Raw genomic sequence first — 17,466 nt, 5'->3', positions numbered from 1 at the left:
CTCCTTTTGTTTTTATAGCTATGACCCCCAGATTTATTTTTTAAAAATATTTTCTAGCATTTCTCATTTTTTACTAATATTTATTGAGATTACAGTACTTAATTAGAACACAGGTAAAATGCCCAGTCATCTCTTAGCTTTATACATATTCATTTTCTATTATTTAAATTTATGATGAAGAATTAATGTTAGAATGCACATCTTTGTTAGTAGAAGTACAGTAAATCTAGAATTGAAGAAAATAGCATAAAGGAAAGATAGTTGAGAAGAGCCAATGATTATAATTGGTAATTGCAACTCATAAAATTAAGGATATTATCTGGTTATAGTATCTTACAAAGGCCAACCTTTTTTCTAATAAGGCAAATAGCTAGAGAAAATGTCCAAAAAGAAAAAGAAAAAAAGGAGAAAAAAACAGGAGAATGACAAAGATTAGTGGTGATAATTGTTCATTGTTAGCCATACTGGTCAGGGGTTTTGATTGTATAAAACAAAATCTACTTCCTACTTGAAATAGTAAAGGTTTTTTTCACAGAACCTTGGATAGTTTGTAGAATTTCTGAAAGAGATAACAAACCAAGCATTCCATAGTCAGAGAAACAAATACAACAGAGAACTTCCTAGAGAAGACACCTCCTGTGCCCTCATCACTTTGCTCAGTGCCCTTGAAACTAGGAACCAGACACTAGAACATTCCATCATGACTGCTCTAAAAGAAGAAATTCCTCCAACACCTTGGTAACCAGAAGAGCTACATAGCTTCCACTTCCAGTGCTTAATTTCACCATACATGTATTTGTTCACTTGGTAGAAAGATGGAATCATATAAAATCCTAGCTGCAAGGGAGTCTGAGAAGTGTAGTCTTTAGAATTTTTAGCTTCTGATGTGTAGGAAATTTATACTAGGAGATTTGTGTGGTGCCTATATGATGCACATGAATTCAAATACTAAATAGTTGAATATATATGAGGTGTGATCAAAAAATGCTGTGAATGCTGCTGCTGAGTGCCATCCAGTGGAAACGCAGGGGTCTTCAATATGGGAAGCAGCGCGTCAAATCTTAGTAACAATGTATGACAAGTTTCAAATTGTTCGGTACAGTCAGGTGTGAGCTATAATTGAGAGAAGGTGTGTTTTAAAGTGTACTCTAAATCCTCCATCATGACAATGCTCTGTGTCACACATCGCTTCTGGTATGGCAATTTCTGTCAACTAAAAACACTACGCAATGTGTCCTCATCCATCTTATTCACTGGATCTGGCACCATGTGATTTCTTGCTCTTCCTCAAAGTCAAAATGACCATGGAAGGTAAATATTTTGAACTGATTCAGGGCATCGAGGCAGCCACAACAGCACAACTAAAGACACTCACAAAAGAGGACTTTCAGAACTGCTTCAGAAAGTGGCAAGAACAATGGAATAAGTGTGTTTGAAATAAAAGGGACTATTTTGAGATGGATTAATGGCAATATGTCTTTTATTGTAATAATTTTTTTTATTTAAACATTCATTTTTTTATCACACCTCATATATTCTAAGAAAGTGAAGAATTGCATAGAACATTTTCAACTTTATATTAAAAAATATATTGAATATAAAAGTTCTAATGGTTAACCTTTATTCAGAAAATAGCTTTCTAAAACGGCTTATTTCCCAAGAGTTCCAGCAACTATTTACTGAACAGAGAAATAATTTTAAAAAAAGAAAACAAAGTAGAAATGGAAATAATTCCATTGTCTTCCGTAGCTGGCAGTCTAGGTGGAAACTAAACTAATTTTTATTGTGACATACAAATAATTTTGAGGTAAACCTAAATGTAATAAAAATATTAACTAGTACCCTCAGTAGATGTAAAACTGCAAAGTTACAATGGTAGAGCAAATGGTGTTATTTAATAAAAATTACCTTAGTGAGCTAGAGTAGAGCAGGACAAGCAAAAAACCTAGAAAACCACAGAATCATTTTTGATAGGCAGGGCTAACAAACAGACATTCACTGCAGGCTTTTGAGCTGGTGTGTATGAAGATAAAGTCATGATGTGAAGCCAATCTCTTTCTACTTAAGAACAATCACTGCCTGTTTGTCATACTGTTTCAGTCCAAAAGATTCCCTTTGCCACTCATGCTCATCTCACCACTATACCTGAGGTTTGACTTCGTCGTGGTCACTGGACTCTTTAGGGCTGTTTTTCCTATAGTCTGACAGCCCCTTCTTTCCTGCCTTGTCTTCATCCTCTTATCGTAGTGATTCTGCAGCCCCTTTGCCTTACTGCACAGCGACTGTGTTTGTCTGACCCTGTGCAGTTCAGTGCTGCTGGGGCGTTCGCACACCATGCTGAGCAGGCAGGCTGTGCCTTCCCATTCTCAGAGGACATTGCCACACATTCTCTGCTTTCCCTAAGCGTCCCTCTCAGCGGAGTGCTCTGCTTCCAGCTTCACTGAGAAAACAAAGCCTGATAAGAATTAACTCTCTTGATATATTCCTCTTAGCCTCTGAGGTGTTAAAATTCATCCTTACCTTCCTGTTTTAAGTCTGAAGAAGATGTTTCTCCTCCTGTTTGAGGGAATTGCTCTGCTTACAACCTACACCCTTTCCTCCAGTTTGCCTAGAAACCTTGTTTTACCAATGCCCTCTTTTCCTTATTTTAAAATTTTCTTTTTAATGTAATACTTGAAACTGTTTATTAAAAATGTCGCTATCGTTTGATTAGTTGAATGATAAGGAGAAAGTTTTAAGCAGCAAAAAGGTGTGACTTTGAAAGCTAAATACTGAAGTTAACATAACTAAAATATCTTATTTAATATGATTTAATATGAGTGATTTAGTGCTAATAATGTGCAAAAATAGCTGGCATCTGATGAAACACTGTTCTAGGACTCACAGGTTTGGGCAGACCTCGTTTTATTGCACTTCGCTGCATTGCACTTCATATATTTTGCATTTTTTTACAAATTGAAGGCAAGACCCTCCACCAGGAAATAGATTATGACTTGTTTTATTGCAATATTTGCTTTATTGTGTTGATCTGGAACCAAACCTGCAATATCTCTGAGGTATGCCTGTATAACATATCTTCATAACAGTATTATTTCCCCCATGTTATAAATGATAGAATTGAGATTCAAAAAGATTATTTAATGTTACACAATTAACAAAATGGGGATATGAAACCAAGTCTGTCTGTGCTCTTAGTCACATTAACTCAAAGTCACTTAGATTTCTGACTAAAGACTGTTGTGCTAAACAGTCTCCTGAAATTTCAGAGATAAAGGAGGAAAGAATACAAACTTAGGCTTTTGCAAAAGATTGGATAAACTAAATCAAAATCATAGGAACCAAAATAATTACAATGAAAGAGGTTGGAAGAAGTGTAGGAGACTCAAAGGAAGCCATGTTTTTCCTAGTCCAGACCGTAGGGGGAGAACTGGAGAATCGGTATGAGTGGTTATTCCACTGCTTTCAGTCTGTCACATGTATTCGGATTTGTGCTCTAATTCTTTAATTCTTCTTTCTTAGCCTTACACCTGAAATCATCAGTACACCTTCCTCCCCAGAAGAGGAGGATAAGTCAATACTTAATGCAGTTGTTCTTATTGATGATTCAGTGCCAACAACAAAAATTCAGATCAGGCTGGCAGATGGCAGTCGTTTGGTACAAAGATTCAACAGTACACACAGGTAAGCTTCTAGCTTGCACTTACACATGTGGTTACTCATCTGTGTAAAACTGTATGTGACTTGAGGAATGAAGAAAATGAAATTATATTTGCAGTACGGTTTTGACAGAAGAAAAAAAAACTTTAGTAGGATAATACTAATGCAAATCCAGATATCACTCAAAAAAATAAAATTGTTAAAAGCTGTTTTCACACTGTTTCTAAAGCCATGTAAAGTGGAATCAGATTTAATTTAATATGGTAAAACCTTATTTGAACTTTACTCATAAAATTTATAATTCTGGTTAGGATTAACTTTCTACATAGAAAATCTTCATATAAATATGTAGTTTAAGTTTCATTGGGCTGTTGTCAAGTACTTCAGATAAACTGTTTTAAATGTCATTTTAACATTCACTCGTACATGGACATTTGTTGTGCTAATAAGATATTACTTTAATTTGTTGATTGTATCCCTCTAAGAGATACACTTATGACCTTAGTTGAGTTATTATGTATATATGAAGTGAATTTTTAACAATTATCCTTATAACTTAGACTTTTCGTAGTTTCAGACTCTCTTTGACAAGGCCAATCCAAGGTACCTTTTGCTGGGTCTTGTACTGCTAAAATACTTTATGCTCTGAAAAGAGTAGGACCTGACTTTCAGTGTAATAACATTGTGACATTTATTTTGTGCATAACTCATCTGAATACTGTCTCTGTTTCATAGTAAAAGTACACTCCAAAAGTAATCCTCACATTTTATCTTAACACTAAAATAAATCCACCCATTGAAATAATGTAAATTGAAGAAAGTTACAACACATTTAAATAAGGATTAGAAATATGCAATTTTTATTATCTAATTTTAGCTAAAAGCTTATGTGACAATAAAGCTGTATCACAAATTATTTTTATTTTATTTCTCAGGATCCTGGATGTTCGGGACTTTATTGTACAGTCCCGCCCTGAATTTGCAACTCTTGACTTTATTCTTGTGACTTCATTTCCAAACAAAGAGCTAACAGATGAAAGCCTGACGTTACAAGAAGCAGATATTCTTAACACTGTGATACTCCAGCAACTAAAATAATATTGTTCCTATTCATGCAGTAACATGTAGTGAGAGAGGATGTGCCATATGAATAAGGAAAACACAGCATAAAAAAAAACCAGGTTATTTTTATTATTTGTACAGATACATTTTGAATTTATTCTTATTCTATCCTCCAGGCTTACTGAGACTAGAAATAGGCTTTGAGATAAATATGTTTCAGTTTTTAGGTGTAGGGCTGGCTTACGTTGATAGCTTTTAAATATCTGAGTAAACCAATTTGTTACATGCTCAGCGTTAATATAACAACACCTGCTGGCAAAGAAAATGAACAAAACCCCATTTTGATAAATGCATTTTGTAAAATTTACACTAAAGTTTCTTGATGCTGCATTGATCAAGAGCCGTTAAGAAATCTTCTGATCAAATATTTTGAAATTTGTTCTGTGATATATACAGAAAAGTATCTGTATTCTGATTTTGAAATGCTTTGATCATTTCTCTTCTTAAGATATTAGGCATCCTTTTTACTTACTGATTTAACTATATTACTGTATCAAAAAATACAGTTTGGTCTTGTATTTTACAGAACTATGACCATCATAAACTAAAAAAGGACATAAAGGTCAGCAATTCTTGAGAAGATGTGGTAAACAGCACTTTAAAATAGAAGAATTACAATGCCTCCCAGAGCCTGCCTTGATCACATTCATTTATTCGTTCAACACATTTTTCTAGAGGACCCACTATATATATACTAAACACTGTTCTAAGTGTTCAACTCAGAATGTATTCTACTCCAGGACAAAATGAGTGTGGCAATACAGGAATGTAAATTCTGTCAGGCAAATTGAATCTGAAGAATGACCAGCAGAAATGTTTGTATTTCTGCAGAAGCCAGGGGTTTCCTGAGTGAGGCAGGCCACATCAGGAATGATAAGAAAGCTTTTTCTTCTTCCCAGACACCACTAAACTCCTGGTTAGTTTTCTATTGCTGCTACTATTACTAACTACTACAAACTTAGTGGCTTAGAATAGCACAAATTTACTATCTTCTAATTCTATAGGTTAAATGTTCAACATGAGTCTCACTGGGCTAAAGTGAGGTGTCGACAAAACTGCATTCCTTGTCGGAAACTACAGGAGAAGCATTTCTTTGCCTTTCCAGCTTCTAGAGGCCACCTGTATTCCTTGGCCTGTGGCCTCCTGTGTCCATCTTCAAAGCCAGTGACATTGTATCTCTCTGACCCTTCTCTGTTAGCGCATCTCTGTGAGAACAGCCAGGAAAGGTTCTCTGCTTTCAAAGACTCACGTGATTACGTTGGCTCCAACAGATAACCCAGGATTATCTCCCCCGTCATAAGGTCTGTAGTAACCTTAACCACATCTTTAAAGCCCGTTTGCCACGTAAAGTAACATGTAACAGGTTCCTTCTGGAGGCCCCACGGCTAACTCTGTTATTTGCCTCTTCTGACTTACAGAGGCTGCTGGCCGTCCCGTCATTTATGGCTGCGTCCATCCAATCTCTGCTTCTGCCCTTAATCTTTTACTACCAATTTTAATTCTCTCACTTTTGTCTTACAAGGACCCTTGTGGTTACATTTAGTTTATCTGGATAGTCCAGGTTAATCTCCTCATCTCAAAATGCTTAATTTAATCACATCTGCAAATTCACATGTTTGTGGATTAGAACATGAACATTCTGGGGGATTAGAACATGAACAACTCTGTCTACCACAGTTCACTCCTGCCTCAGAAGACCACATCCATCCCAAATGAAGTCACCCATCCAAAGGTGCTCAAAAGTCTCAAACTATTACAGCATCAACTTAAAATGCAAAGCCTTACCTAAATAAATCTCACCAGCCCAAAAGTCCCAAATCTCATTTAAATCATCTAAATCAGGTGTAATAGAGGATCCGGTTGTGATTCCTAGGACACAATTCCTCTCCACTGGTGAACCTAGAAAAGCAGTTATCTGCTCCCAAATGTAGTAGCCCAGGCATAGAATAATAGTTACAGACATTCCTGTTCAAGAAAAATGGAAAATGGAATGAAAGCAGGAGTCACCAATGCCAGGTTCACTGCGTTAGGTTTCAAAGCCTGGGAACAGTCTTCTGTGGCTCACAGCACTGTTAGGGTTTCCAAATTCCTGACATCTTGGAACCTTTGGCAATCAAGAATGGGAAATTGTATTTTTTGAGAATTCCCAAAATAATCTTTTTTATTTAGTTTTTGTTGATCATCTGTAATAATGGCTGTAACAGTAAATGTTAATAAACAGACAAGCTGTAGAGCAGGTGGGGTAACCAGGGTTCATGGCCCTGGCGCAGTCTTTCAGAGGTTTCGAGACACTCCTGTATGTAAAAGGTCAACGCAAAACTTGAGCGAATAAAATGTCCTAAATGGAGGTCAACTGGAATTTCATGACAAGTGCATCTCTTTCCGTGAGCGCTAAACAGGGGTCACTATAGTATCATTTTGGCTAGGCTTCTGTTATAGTTCAGGTTTTTTCAAAACATAAACAATGTAATTAATACAAACTTTATTTAACCAAACCTTATAGTATACAGTGAGTTTTTACCTGTATCACACAATGTATTAACATTCCCAATCTCATTTAAATATTTTATTTATTAAATTAAACATTAATAGAAAACAAATGCAAATATTCATTTGAAAATTTAAAAAATACTTCAAATAGTTTTTATTTGTTATTTTTAAAATGAAACTTTAAGAAACATAGAGCATTAATTGCCCGATCAGACAATCATGATCTTCGCTTTGTAACAAATATACTTGATGTGGAAAAATTTCTTTCATTTTCTGTAGACATTGGTCGAATTGTTATGAGTGCATCTAAAAGCATCTTCAAGTTGGGAGTGAGAGAATGCATTGCTTCATATAAGCTCATTTCCTTCCTTAGAGAAGCAAATATTTCGTCTGCATGCATACAGCTAGGCTTTGATGTCGAAATTGATACTGCTTTAGTCAATTCACACTTCAGATCAGATTCTGATGTAATGTCAGAACTCTCTGTAAGGACATCCTTTATTTCTTCTCTTGGAACTTCTTCTGCTGTAAATGTTCCTTTAAAAAGTCTTTCCGTTAATGTCTTCGCCAGTCATGCAATTTCATTCTTACTTGACAAGGCAAAAATATTCATCCATCTCACATAGACAATTAACGTCGCTCAAGTACTCTGTGAGAGACACAAGATCTCTATTTCTACGTTTAACCAATTCAGATTTTATTTCCTTTTAAAGCATTTGGCTCATTGAAGAATTCTGTTTTTCTAAATTACTGAACAGGAACTTAAAAATTCCTTCACTTGTGAGAATATTAGCTTCTCTATTGCTTAAGCCTTCGACTGATAATCTTACAGGTTGTAAGCAATTCAACATACCTCTTAATATTTCATAATACTCTTCTTTCCATAAGTGATCGAGTTTTAGCTCTCGTAAAACAGTCTTAATTGGATTTACAATCTTTAAAAATCTCTCTATCATTCTCTCGAGTGTGTTCCAGTGTGTTTTACAGTCCAAAATGACTTCTAGTTCCCTCTTTTCACTCCTTGTTATTTCTTGCTGCAAAAGAGAATTTTTTTCTGTAGAACATTTAAATATTTTCACAATTCTTCATACGCTGCTAATTGCCGAAGATAGATCATCTTGCAAATTATACTGATCAGCTCGGGCCACACCAGCTAAGAATCACTGTTATCATCTTTCTCATATTCAGAATCTGTATTAAATTCACTATCACTGCTACAAGTCACTGATGCTTCACCTTTCAACTTTTTAACATAAAAACTTTTGTTACAGCTAGATGCAGCGCATGGTTGTAGCAGAACTGTTGAATATTCGATGATAATTTTCCAAATTTTTCCATAACAGCTGCACTGTCACTTGTAATTCCAACAGCATCACTTTCAAGTTTTAACTGAAAGTTTTGTAATCTTTCCTGAAGCAAGGATAACACTTTTTCCACAGGACAGTTCCCATGTATCCTTATTAAACCAAGGTTCATAGAGGCCTCACTGCAGTATACGTGAACATTCATGCATCTGCGATTCTTGCAACTGGTCCACTCGTCTATTGAAATACTTAAGTTTTTTTATCATCACATTTGAATACATCCAATTTCTGGATGTACAGTTGTTTCACTTTACTATAATAATTATGTATTAGTGTCATAACTGAAGATGGACTTCTTGGCAACTGCATTCCTTTGCTTGTGAAACTTTCCCTAATAAACTCACTTTTTGTGATGGTGTTCACTGATATCCCATCCAATGTTGCTAATTTGCTTACATTTTCTTCTAAATCCAATCCCTTGACATAATGTAAAATTGTCGTTTGTCTCTTAGAAGATGAAGGCATTGGCTCATTATTATTTAATTCAGACGTTTTTCCCTTTTCATTCCATGGATGTATCCTAGGTGCTTATATAGACCGCTGGTTGATATGCTTTGCATTGCAAAGTTTTGGAGCATATCTGGCAACGAGCTGATTCGTTATCTTTTCTAAAATATTCCCAACATTCTTTATACTCTAATCATTGTGATAGCAAACTATAAAAAATATTAAAATATGTATTTATTAAAAATAATTGATAAAATCAAGAAAGACCTATATTGTGCAACGAATATTTATAGCTAAAAAGTGCCACAAAACATTATGAGATTGGAAATTATTGTAATATTGGAATAAAATATTAGCAGTGCAAGTTGTTTTTAAATAGACTGACTTACCCACAGCAGCTGAGAGAGCCAAGAACACTCACATACATTACAATCGTCAGCCGAAAACAAATTGATCGAATATGGTTGGAAGTATCTGCCATCACTTTGTGGAAACGATTCATCGTGGAGAACAGAAAACAGTTTGTATTTACACAGAGAAATATTTATTTTCACAACCCAGAATTTCACTACAATGTCATATTAAGGTAAACTACCTTAGATTTCCTTAGTTCACCTGAAGATGACTTTGTAGTCAAATCCTGGGTTGTGAAAACAAATATTTCTCTGTGTATATACAAACTGTTTTCTCTATAAACAAATGTGCTCAATTTACAAGAGCCGAAATTAGCTGGTCATGTGATATCTGATTCTGGTGTTGCGGGAGCATGTCTGGTGGTGTGTAACATTGTAACACAATGTAACTTTAGATATCGATAAATAGGAAAAATGTCTAAGAGATACATTGTGAGTTGCACATTTATTTCCCATTGTGGGTATTACTGGGTTCAATGACCCAATTTTCCCGATTTCCTGACCAACTGTACTCGGGACTTGAGAACCGGAAAGCAAAGAAAAATTCCCAAGAACGGGCGGGAAGGAATTCCCGCCTGGAAACCCTAAGCATCGTCCTCTGCACTTGTGACGCCTCAGTCCTGAAAGGTAGCACGTTAGCAGCTCAGTAGTTTGCCAGCGTGCTTCTTGCCTGTGGAATTGTGGGAGGTCCAATCATCTTTCATTTCATACTTGCTCCATCCCTTTTAAGTTTAGGATGGCAATGTCTACTGGTGTTAACAGTCTCAAAAACCTTATGGATCTTCTTTGATGTTACAGGAATTTACTCCATTAGACCAGAGGCTCCTCCACAGGTTTTTCCTAGATAATCCCATCTATTTTGGGTATTTTTCTGAAATGGCTGAGAGGATCTGTAAGTCACACTCTTAATCTCTTCAAACAGCCTTTTGTGTGACGAAATACTCAGGCCTTTTTTATCTTTCTCAGGTATTAGCAAAAGGTTGTACAGCACCCTCATCTCTTTCCCTAGAGCAGGCTTTCCTAACACTGAATCTCTTAATGTCTCTCAATCGGATAGGCTAAGAATTTCTAAGTCAGCAGGTCCTGTTTTCTTTATATTTAACACTTCTTTCCTCAATTTGTCTGTCTCTCCTCACATTTTATATAAATCTGCAGGAAGGAAGCAAGCTGCACCTTCCACACTTTGCTTAGAAATCTCTAGCTAAATATCTTAGGTTTATCACTTAACAACTGCTTTCCATGTACCATATTTCCCTGAAAATAAGGCTGGGTCTTATATTAATTTTTGCTCCAAACGACGCATTAGGGCGTATTTTCAGGGGTTGTCTTATTTTTCATGTACAACAATCTATGTTTATTCAAATACAGTCATAACATCTTCTGGAACATCGTCATAACTCTCCAAACCCCAAATTCTGGCTTGAATTTCTTGCGACTCCATTTCCTGTAGAACCATTGGCCCCAATCCCTCACATCCAGCAATAGAGCTCTCCTTACATGAGCACTTCTTGTCCATGTAGCCTGCTCGTAGTGCATTGGCAACACAGCTGTCTGTGATTTTATCCCATGAATTCTTCACCCAAGTCACGACCTCTTGCAGATGAGGCTTCACAAAGTTTCCACGCTGATTTCTCTCCATTCTATTTTCAATGTAGTCATTGATTTCCATGCACAAATGGTCCTTGAATGGCTTGTTTCTTGCAATATCAAGAGTCTGGAGATAGGCAGTCATTCCTGCGGGAATCATTATTTGATCTATTCTTCTCTCTGCAAGGAAGTTCTTCATGTCTTTAGCGTGGTGAGTGCTGGCTGAATCCCAGACTAGCAGACCTCTTTGGCCACCTCGCAAAACAAGTGGCAGCATTAAATCAACCCACTTTCTTATAACTGCTTGTGTGCACCAGGTTTTTTTGATTTCAAGAACATAAATGCCTGAAACACGTTCAACCTTTTCTTTCTTGCCCTTAGTGATGATTAGAGGTGGAGCTTTCTTTCCATCCAGACGAATTGCCAAAACACAGGTACCACATGCACTTTCATAACCAGTGGAGGGAATGCAGATTGACGAGGTGCCCCTCTGATCAATTGTCATTTGAGATCCTTGGCCCATAAACGCTGCAGTTTCATCCATAGCAATCATGTTGGAGAGTTGGTATTTAGAAAAGTCGATGCCATCAACAAAGGACTTGAATGCAAGTGCACATTTAATAACTTCAGTATCTTCCAGCTTGAACAGTGTTGTCGATCTTAGAGACAGTTCATATAGCTGAAGGGAGCCATCCAGCCAGTGTTGTGATGCTTTGAATTCTTCTGGGGATATTTCTAACTGTGATGCCATTGCAAGGGCAAATGCTTGAATATCAGCCCTGTGCACAACCAAAGCCTTTGCTGTCCTATCAGCAATCCATTCACAGAAGATGTCTTCCAGTTCAGGAAATAATGGTTGCCGACCTGATCCACACTTGTGCTTCTTAGCATTTCCCTCGTCCACCTTTTGACTGAGGTTATACTCTGCTCGCCATCAGAGATCCAACTTCTCTTTGCAGAAAGCCATAAGATTCTTGCCCTGGGAGTCCTCCATGATTCCTTTCCTGTGCTCGACAGAGTAGCTCTTTCTTTTTGCACTCATCTTGCCTGGGGGTCAAAATATTCCCTTTAAATCTACCAATTTCAATCAAGTGTTAACTGAAGACTTGCGAGACAGGAGTAGCAAAAAAATGATGACAGTTAAGAATGATGATCCACACAAAAGCGACAAAAAATCGCAGGCACCAAAATTCGGAAAACATTTCTTTATTTCACATGAGTACATTACGTCCGTTACAACACACGATGTATTGAATTATGAAGATTTATATTAGACACAACCACGTCCGTTATCAAGTGAGCACGTTATTCGTGCAGTTGTGTCTGTACTCCGATTGGTCATTCGGCAGTAAGTCTCAAGTTCATCTGTTTACACAGGCAATTACCTCTCGTCCAAAGGTGCCCGCTTGGGTATTTACAAATAATTATAATTTATATTATCATTTAAGTATTAATGTCAATATTTATTTATATGTATATATTATTATTTTATAATTTAATACGTCCGTCGTGTGTTACAATGTATGTGCTAAATGCGTACATCTGGCTGACGATTTTATTGGGGGCTTATTTTTGGGGTGGGGCTTATATTACGAGCATCCTAAAAAATCATGCTAGGGCTTGTTTTCTGGTTACGTCTTATTTTGGGGGAAATACAGTAACTTCAGGACACAATTCAGCTAAGCTTTTTGCCATTTATACAACTAATCTCTTTTCCTTCAGTTTCCAACAACATGTTCCTCATTTCCCTCTGAGCCCTCTCTTGTAGCACCTTAAATGTCCTTATTTCTACTAACAGTCTGTTCAGACAGTTGAGATATTCTCTATGGCAATTTAAGGATTCTCTACCACACTCCCTACTTCCTTGCAGCCGTCAGTAGCATTAATAACCATTTATGTACTAACAGTGTTTAAAGCACTCTCAGCTTTTTCTGTCACGCTCCTAAAATTTCTTCCAGCTACTACCCACTGCTTAATTCCAAAGCCACTTTTGTATTTTTAGGTATATGTTACTGCAGCACATCTAGAAAAGTCTTCTGTGCCAACTCACTTGAACTGTGCCAACTCACAAGTCTGTGCCAACTGACTTGACTGTGCCAATAGGAGAGGCTTATTTCAAGGCAGTGAATTCACCTGTAATGGGGGTTTGAATGCCAGGAGTGCTACCAAAACTGCCACAGATAGAGGTGTTGATCCCATCCCAGAGAAAATTTTTGCTCGGTGTCATAGAGGAAGAAATTATTCCTAAGTATTCCCCTCAAAATAGGAAGCCCTGGTGCTTTCCATGAATTGAAAACCACTTGGAGAATATATAAATAATAGCTGAAAAAGTCAATCTCGATTCAAAAAGATGACCTAGGGGTATGCTGCATTTTCACAGGTGCAAAATCATCTTCCTAAGGAAATAATCTATTGAAACAAATGAACATTTTAAATAACAGCACATTACCCTGTTTGAATTAACAAAATGGAAAAAATTAAGCAAACCCTGTAAAATTAATTGACATTTAATTCTAGTAGTTTCTTTTTATTGATTAGGTGGAGTGCCTATAGATGCACATATAATACAAAATGAACTACTTTTTTTTTTTTTAATATAATGGTCTTTCAAAATACAGAGATTTACATTAGGAGAGAGAAATAAACACCCAGAAGGGATGAACAAGACTTTCACATGAACTACATAGTGTTTTTCTTTAGTTAGAGTCATTTTCCTGGTTTCTTTTTACTACTGCAGTCACTGTAACTTGTAAAATCTATAATCATGTCAAAAAAGATTATGTCACAATGAGCAGTTAGACAACCATGTGTGAGGTCAGTTGTTTGGCAGGATGTATGTAATCAAAAAGTTGTAAGTGTCTGCTTACCAATAAAGAATGTTTTCACTGAAATTCATTGAAAATCCTCTTCAAAATTTCCTTTATTGACAGTTTTATTTGAGTGGCTTAATAAAGTATTTTAAGCAGAAGTAACATTTCCTGTGGTTTAATTTCCTGTGGTGCATCTCTTTGATGGGCAGAGAAGAAACTGAGTTGTAGCAATCTTATCTCAATTTCCCATTACTGTTTCTGTTTTTATTCCACCAAAATAAAGGTGCAAATTTTTCTTAACTTTTTGCTAACAGTGGATTTCTGAAAACCTAGGCACAATGTGTGTTGTTGATAAAGTGCATCATGCTTTTCCCTTCAGAGTTTTTGTCCTGATCAGTGATACAAAAACTTCAGTGGAGTAAATTTGAAGATCTGATTGGCTTTATCGAGCAGTTTATGAATCAGGCAGCATCTCATCCAGCAAGTAGAGAGGAGCGCCAAAGGCTACAGAAGAGGAAAGGTTTTTAAAGGCCAGACAAGGAAGTCATAAAAAAATTATTTCAGGTTTAAGTAACCCATCTACACATGTAGAAAAGAAGGGGTCTATATGGCAGATTACTTCCTGTGGTAAAAAGGGGTTGTGTAATAAACTTCACAAGCTCAGGGGGCCACATGGCAGGCCTGACAAGTTCAGTGACCAAAAGTATCCACACAGGTTGGTCTGATCACAACTTCCTAACTGGGCAGGTCATGGTGGGTAGTCAAGCCCCTGGCCTATCGCTTCTTTAGCAAAGGTCAATCTTTACCTCAAGTGGGCCCTGTCTTGGTTCTTATGCATCTAGGACAACATCCCTTTGAAATGTCAGGGTAATTTTCTTTTCCAGACCCCTCGAAGACACAACAGCAGGCACCAGAGCATGAGACCACAGAACCCCTCATTGTCTTGTTCCCCACATACCATCTCTGTATACGGCAAATGTTAATTATTAACTATCCTGTACCCACCAATGTAAAAGAAGTATGTGTCTCCACTTTGCTATTTACCCAATTCAGGAGATTTCCCCACTTTGCTTTCTCCCACCTCCTTAATCTACCACCCATGGATTTCATGTACCCCCACATTTTTTCCTTTGATTCCAAATGCATAAAAGAAAATGCAGAACTCCCATTCTCCGGAGCACTTTCTCAGTCTGTTGAGAACTTGCTTCCAGTCATGTCCTCAAAACTTTGGCTCAAATAAACTCTTATAAAACTTTTCTATAGGTTTGGACATTCTTTTTTCTAAATTTTTTGGGGGATAGACCAATGTGGCAGGTTACCTCGTTGATGATGACCAGAAAATTCCACACTGCCCAGTTACGACCACATTCCTGGGTGAGGTATAACTGCAGTTAGTTAGGTATTAAGTCTTGAGTTGCTTGGCATAAGTGACTCCGTTTTGCACTTGTCATTTCTTTTTAATAGCAGTAAAGGCTTGTTCTAATGTTAACAGATTTTATCATTTTTATCCTACGATCAGGAATAGTAAAAAGTATGATCTTTAGTTTTCTATCAGTATCTATGTTGGCTAAAGTAACCACTATAAGTACTACAAATATTCAGAACATCAGTAGGCCTGAAAGTGAAAGCATGAACATAATTGAGTGCAACTGGAGGTCCTGTTCCCAACAGCCTGGAATTTGTAATTGGGCCTAGGCTTTTGAGCATAGAAGATAGTAGGATGAAGTAGCATCTTATGGAAAGAAATGTTCATCCTTTCTACAAATCATTGTCAGATTTAACATTCCCTAAGGTGATCTGGTCATTTTTATTAATGTAATAAAACTATATGCAAATTAATGTTTTATATATGCATAGTATAAACTACATGATGACATCAGATAGGTCATTTTTTACCGCCTTGTGAACCTATTATAAATGTTTATAATGTAAATAGATGTTACTGTTTGAAATAGTGTGTACATAGGTGTTCTGTGGCAACTCAAATAATCTGACTTTATACTCTTTAATATTCTTTGCTATGTGTGCTTCATTTGCAATGAGGAGTATATATCTTAGAGCTTACTTGGGTTTAACATTTATTGAAGGCTTACTAAGAGGAGAATCCTATATTTGGCAGGCAGCATGTTGTTTATGGTCAGTGTCACTGTTACCTTGTTATTCCGACCTCAGCTTAAATGTGATTTCTTCAGAGAAGCCTGGTCTCAGTCACCTTACCCTGTTTCTATAGCATTAGCTCTACCTGATATTTTCTTGTTAATTTATTTGACTTTTATCTCCATCTCCTAACATGGAGACAATCTTTCCTGTTTCCCCTGTCAAATGACAAAACAATTCAGTAACTCGTTTGATGTCCTTTATCCAATGGAAGACAATCCATGGATTGGGGGATATAGTGCCTCGCAAGCAGTGAAGCACTGTTCCCAAGGGATTTGGGGCAAGAGAGAGTTTTGTAGAGGTCAGAAGAGGCAACCCAGACACGGCATGATTGGCTGGGAGAGTGGGCATTTCCTGTAAGACCAGCAGCTCCTGTTTCCAGGGGCAAGGTGAGCTAGCTGAAGCTGAGTTGGAGATTGTGACAGGTGTAGGTTTGGTTTCCTTGACAGGTGGTCCCGTAAGTTCAGGCTAACAGGTTTAGATTTGTGACATGGGCCGGCCCATTCCCAATATGCAAATTAACTTTATCGCCCCAGATTCTCAGAAAGTGAGTTTGTGAGAGCAGGGATTTTTCTTACCCACTGCTCTATCCTTAGAGCCTGGAACGACAGTATCTTAAATGTAGGAGTTACTCAGTAAATGGTCATAAGTAATAAATCAGTGACTGGGACCCTCTGAACGCTGCAAGGATGTATGCATTCATGTTATAAAAATGGGAGATTCAGAATAGTGCCAACAGAGTTAATAATGGCGATAGAAAACATTTGTACATTTTGATTGGTTTTGAAAGGAAGAGGAAGAAAAGTATTCTAGAAGTGGCAGCCTTGGTTCATTTCCAGAAGTGATAGCACCTGTCCTTGTAAGTGAATGTTCTGGCAGTTCCCCATGGTAGGATATGGGTGAAGAGGGCTAAGGAATGCCCTCCTGAGAAGCTAACAGTATGTGACATACCTGAGATTGTCTGAATCCCAATAGTAGGTAGGTGCTGAGATTCTAGAAGTTTACAGATAAGGAAGACCACTGTTCTATGAAGACACGGTGGAAACCTCTCAACCTGTTAAGTTCTATTTGATTACTCAGAAAACTATGCTGGTCACTTGTCATGTAATCTGATTGCTTATAATAAGAATTGTCTTATAGATTTTATCTTTATATCAGAGTTAAAATACTGTTAATCTTTTAATAGCTATTAATTTATTAATTGCACATAATTTAAAAATTTTAGCCATTGATGTTTTGTTTTAGAGTGTCATACCTCATCATCATTTATTTGTTACTTGAATACTGATAATCCCCAAAAAAGTGGAAGTTGATTTAATGAAATTAAATTACAATAAATTGGGAGTGTGCTAAAATATATGTAAACACTTGTAAACTGAAAAGCTACAGAAAGATGATACTAGAAGCTCTAATCACATA

The 17,466-nt window shown here is 36.8% G+C and overlaps 1 protein-coding gene across 3 annotated transcripts in view; it reads left to right on the top strand.

Moving 5' to 3' along the window:
- The window catches only part of UBXN2B (UBX domain protein 2B), a 38,210-nt gene extending 24,162 nt beyond the window's left edge, over positions 1-14,048 (top strand). For 2 of the 3 annotated variants that reach the window (XM_019756954.3, XM_019756953.3), the window contains 2 exons: positions 3,520-3,681; positions 4,593-14,048. In XM_019756954.3, the coding sequence (XP_019612513.1) occupies positions 3,520-3,681; positions 4,593-4,755 (325 nt within the window). In that variant the 3' untranslated portion in view covers positions 4,756-14,048. Of the gene's footprint in view, positions 1-3,519; positions 3,682-4,592 lie in introns of those variants that run through there. The other variant, XM_074319238.2, reaches the window with a different exon arrangement.
- Positions 14,049-17,466: the final 3,418 nt, after the last annotated feature.

Source organism: Rhinolophus sinicus, chromosome 7 (genome assembly GCF_057876585.1).
Source record: "Rhinolophus sinicus isolate RSI-liver-muscle chromosome 7, RSI-T2T, whole genome shotgun sequence".
Classification (NCBI taxonomy): domain Eukaryota; kingdom Metazoa; phylum Chordata; class Mammalia; order Chiroptera; family Rhinolophidae; genus Rhinolophus; species Rhinolophus sinicus.
This window is presented reverse-complemented; position numbering and strand designations above follow the sequence as displayed.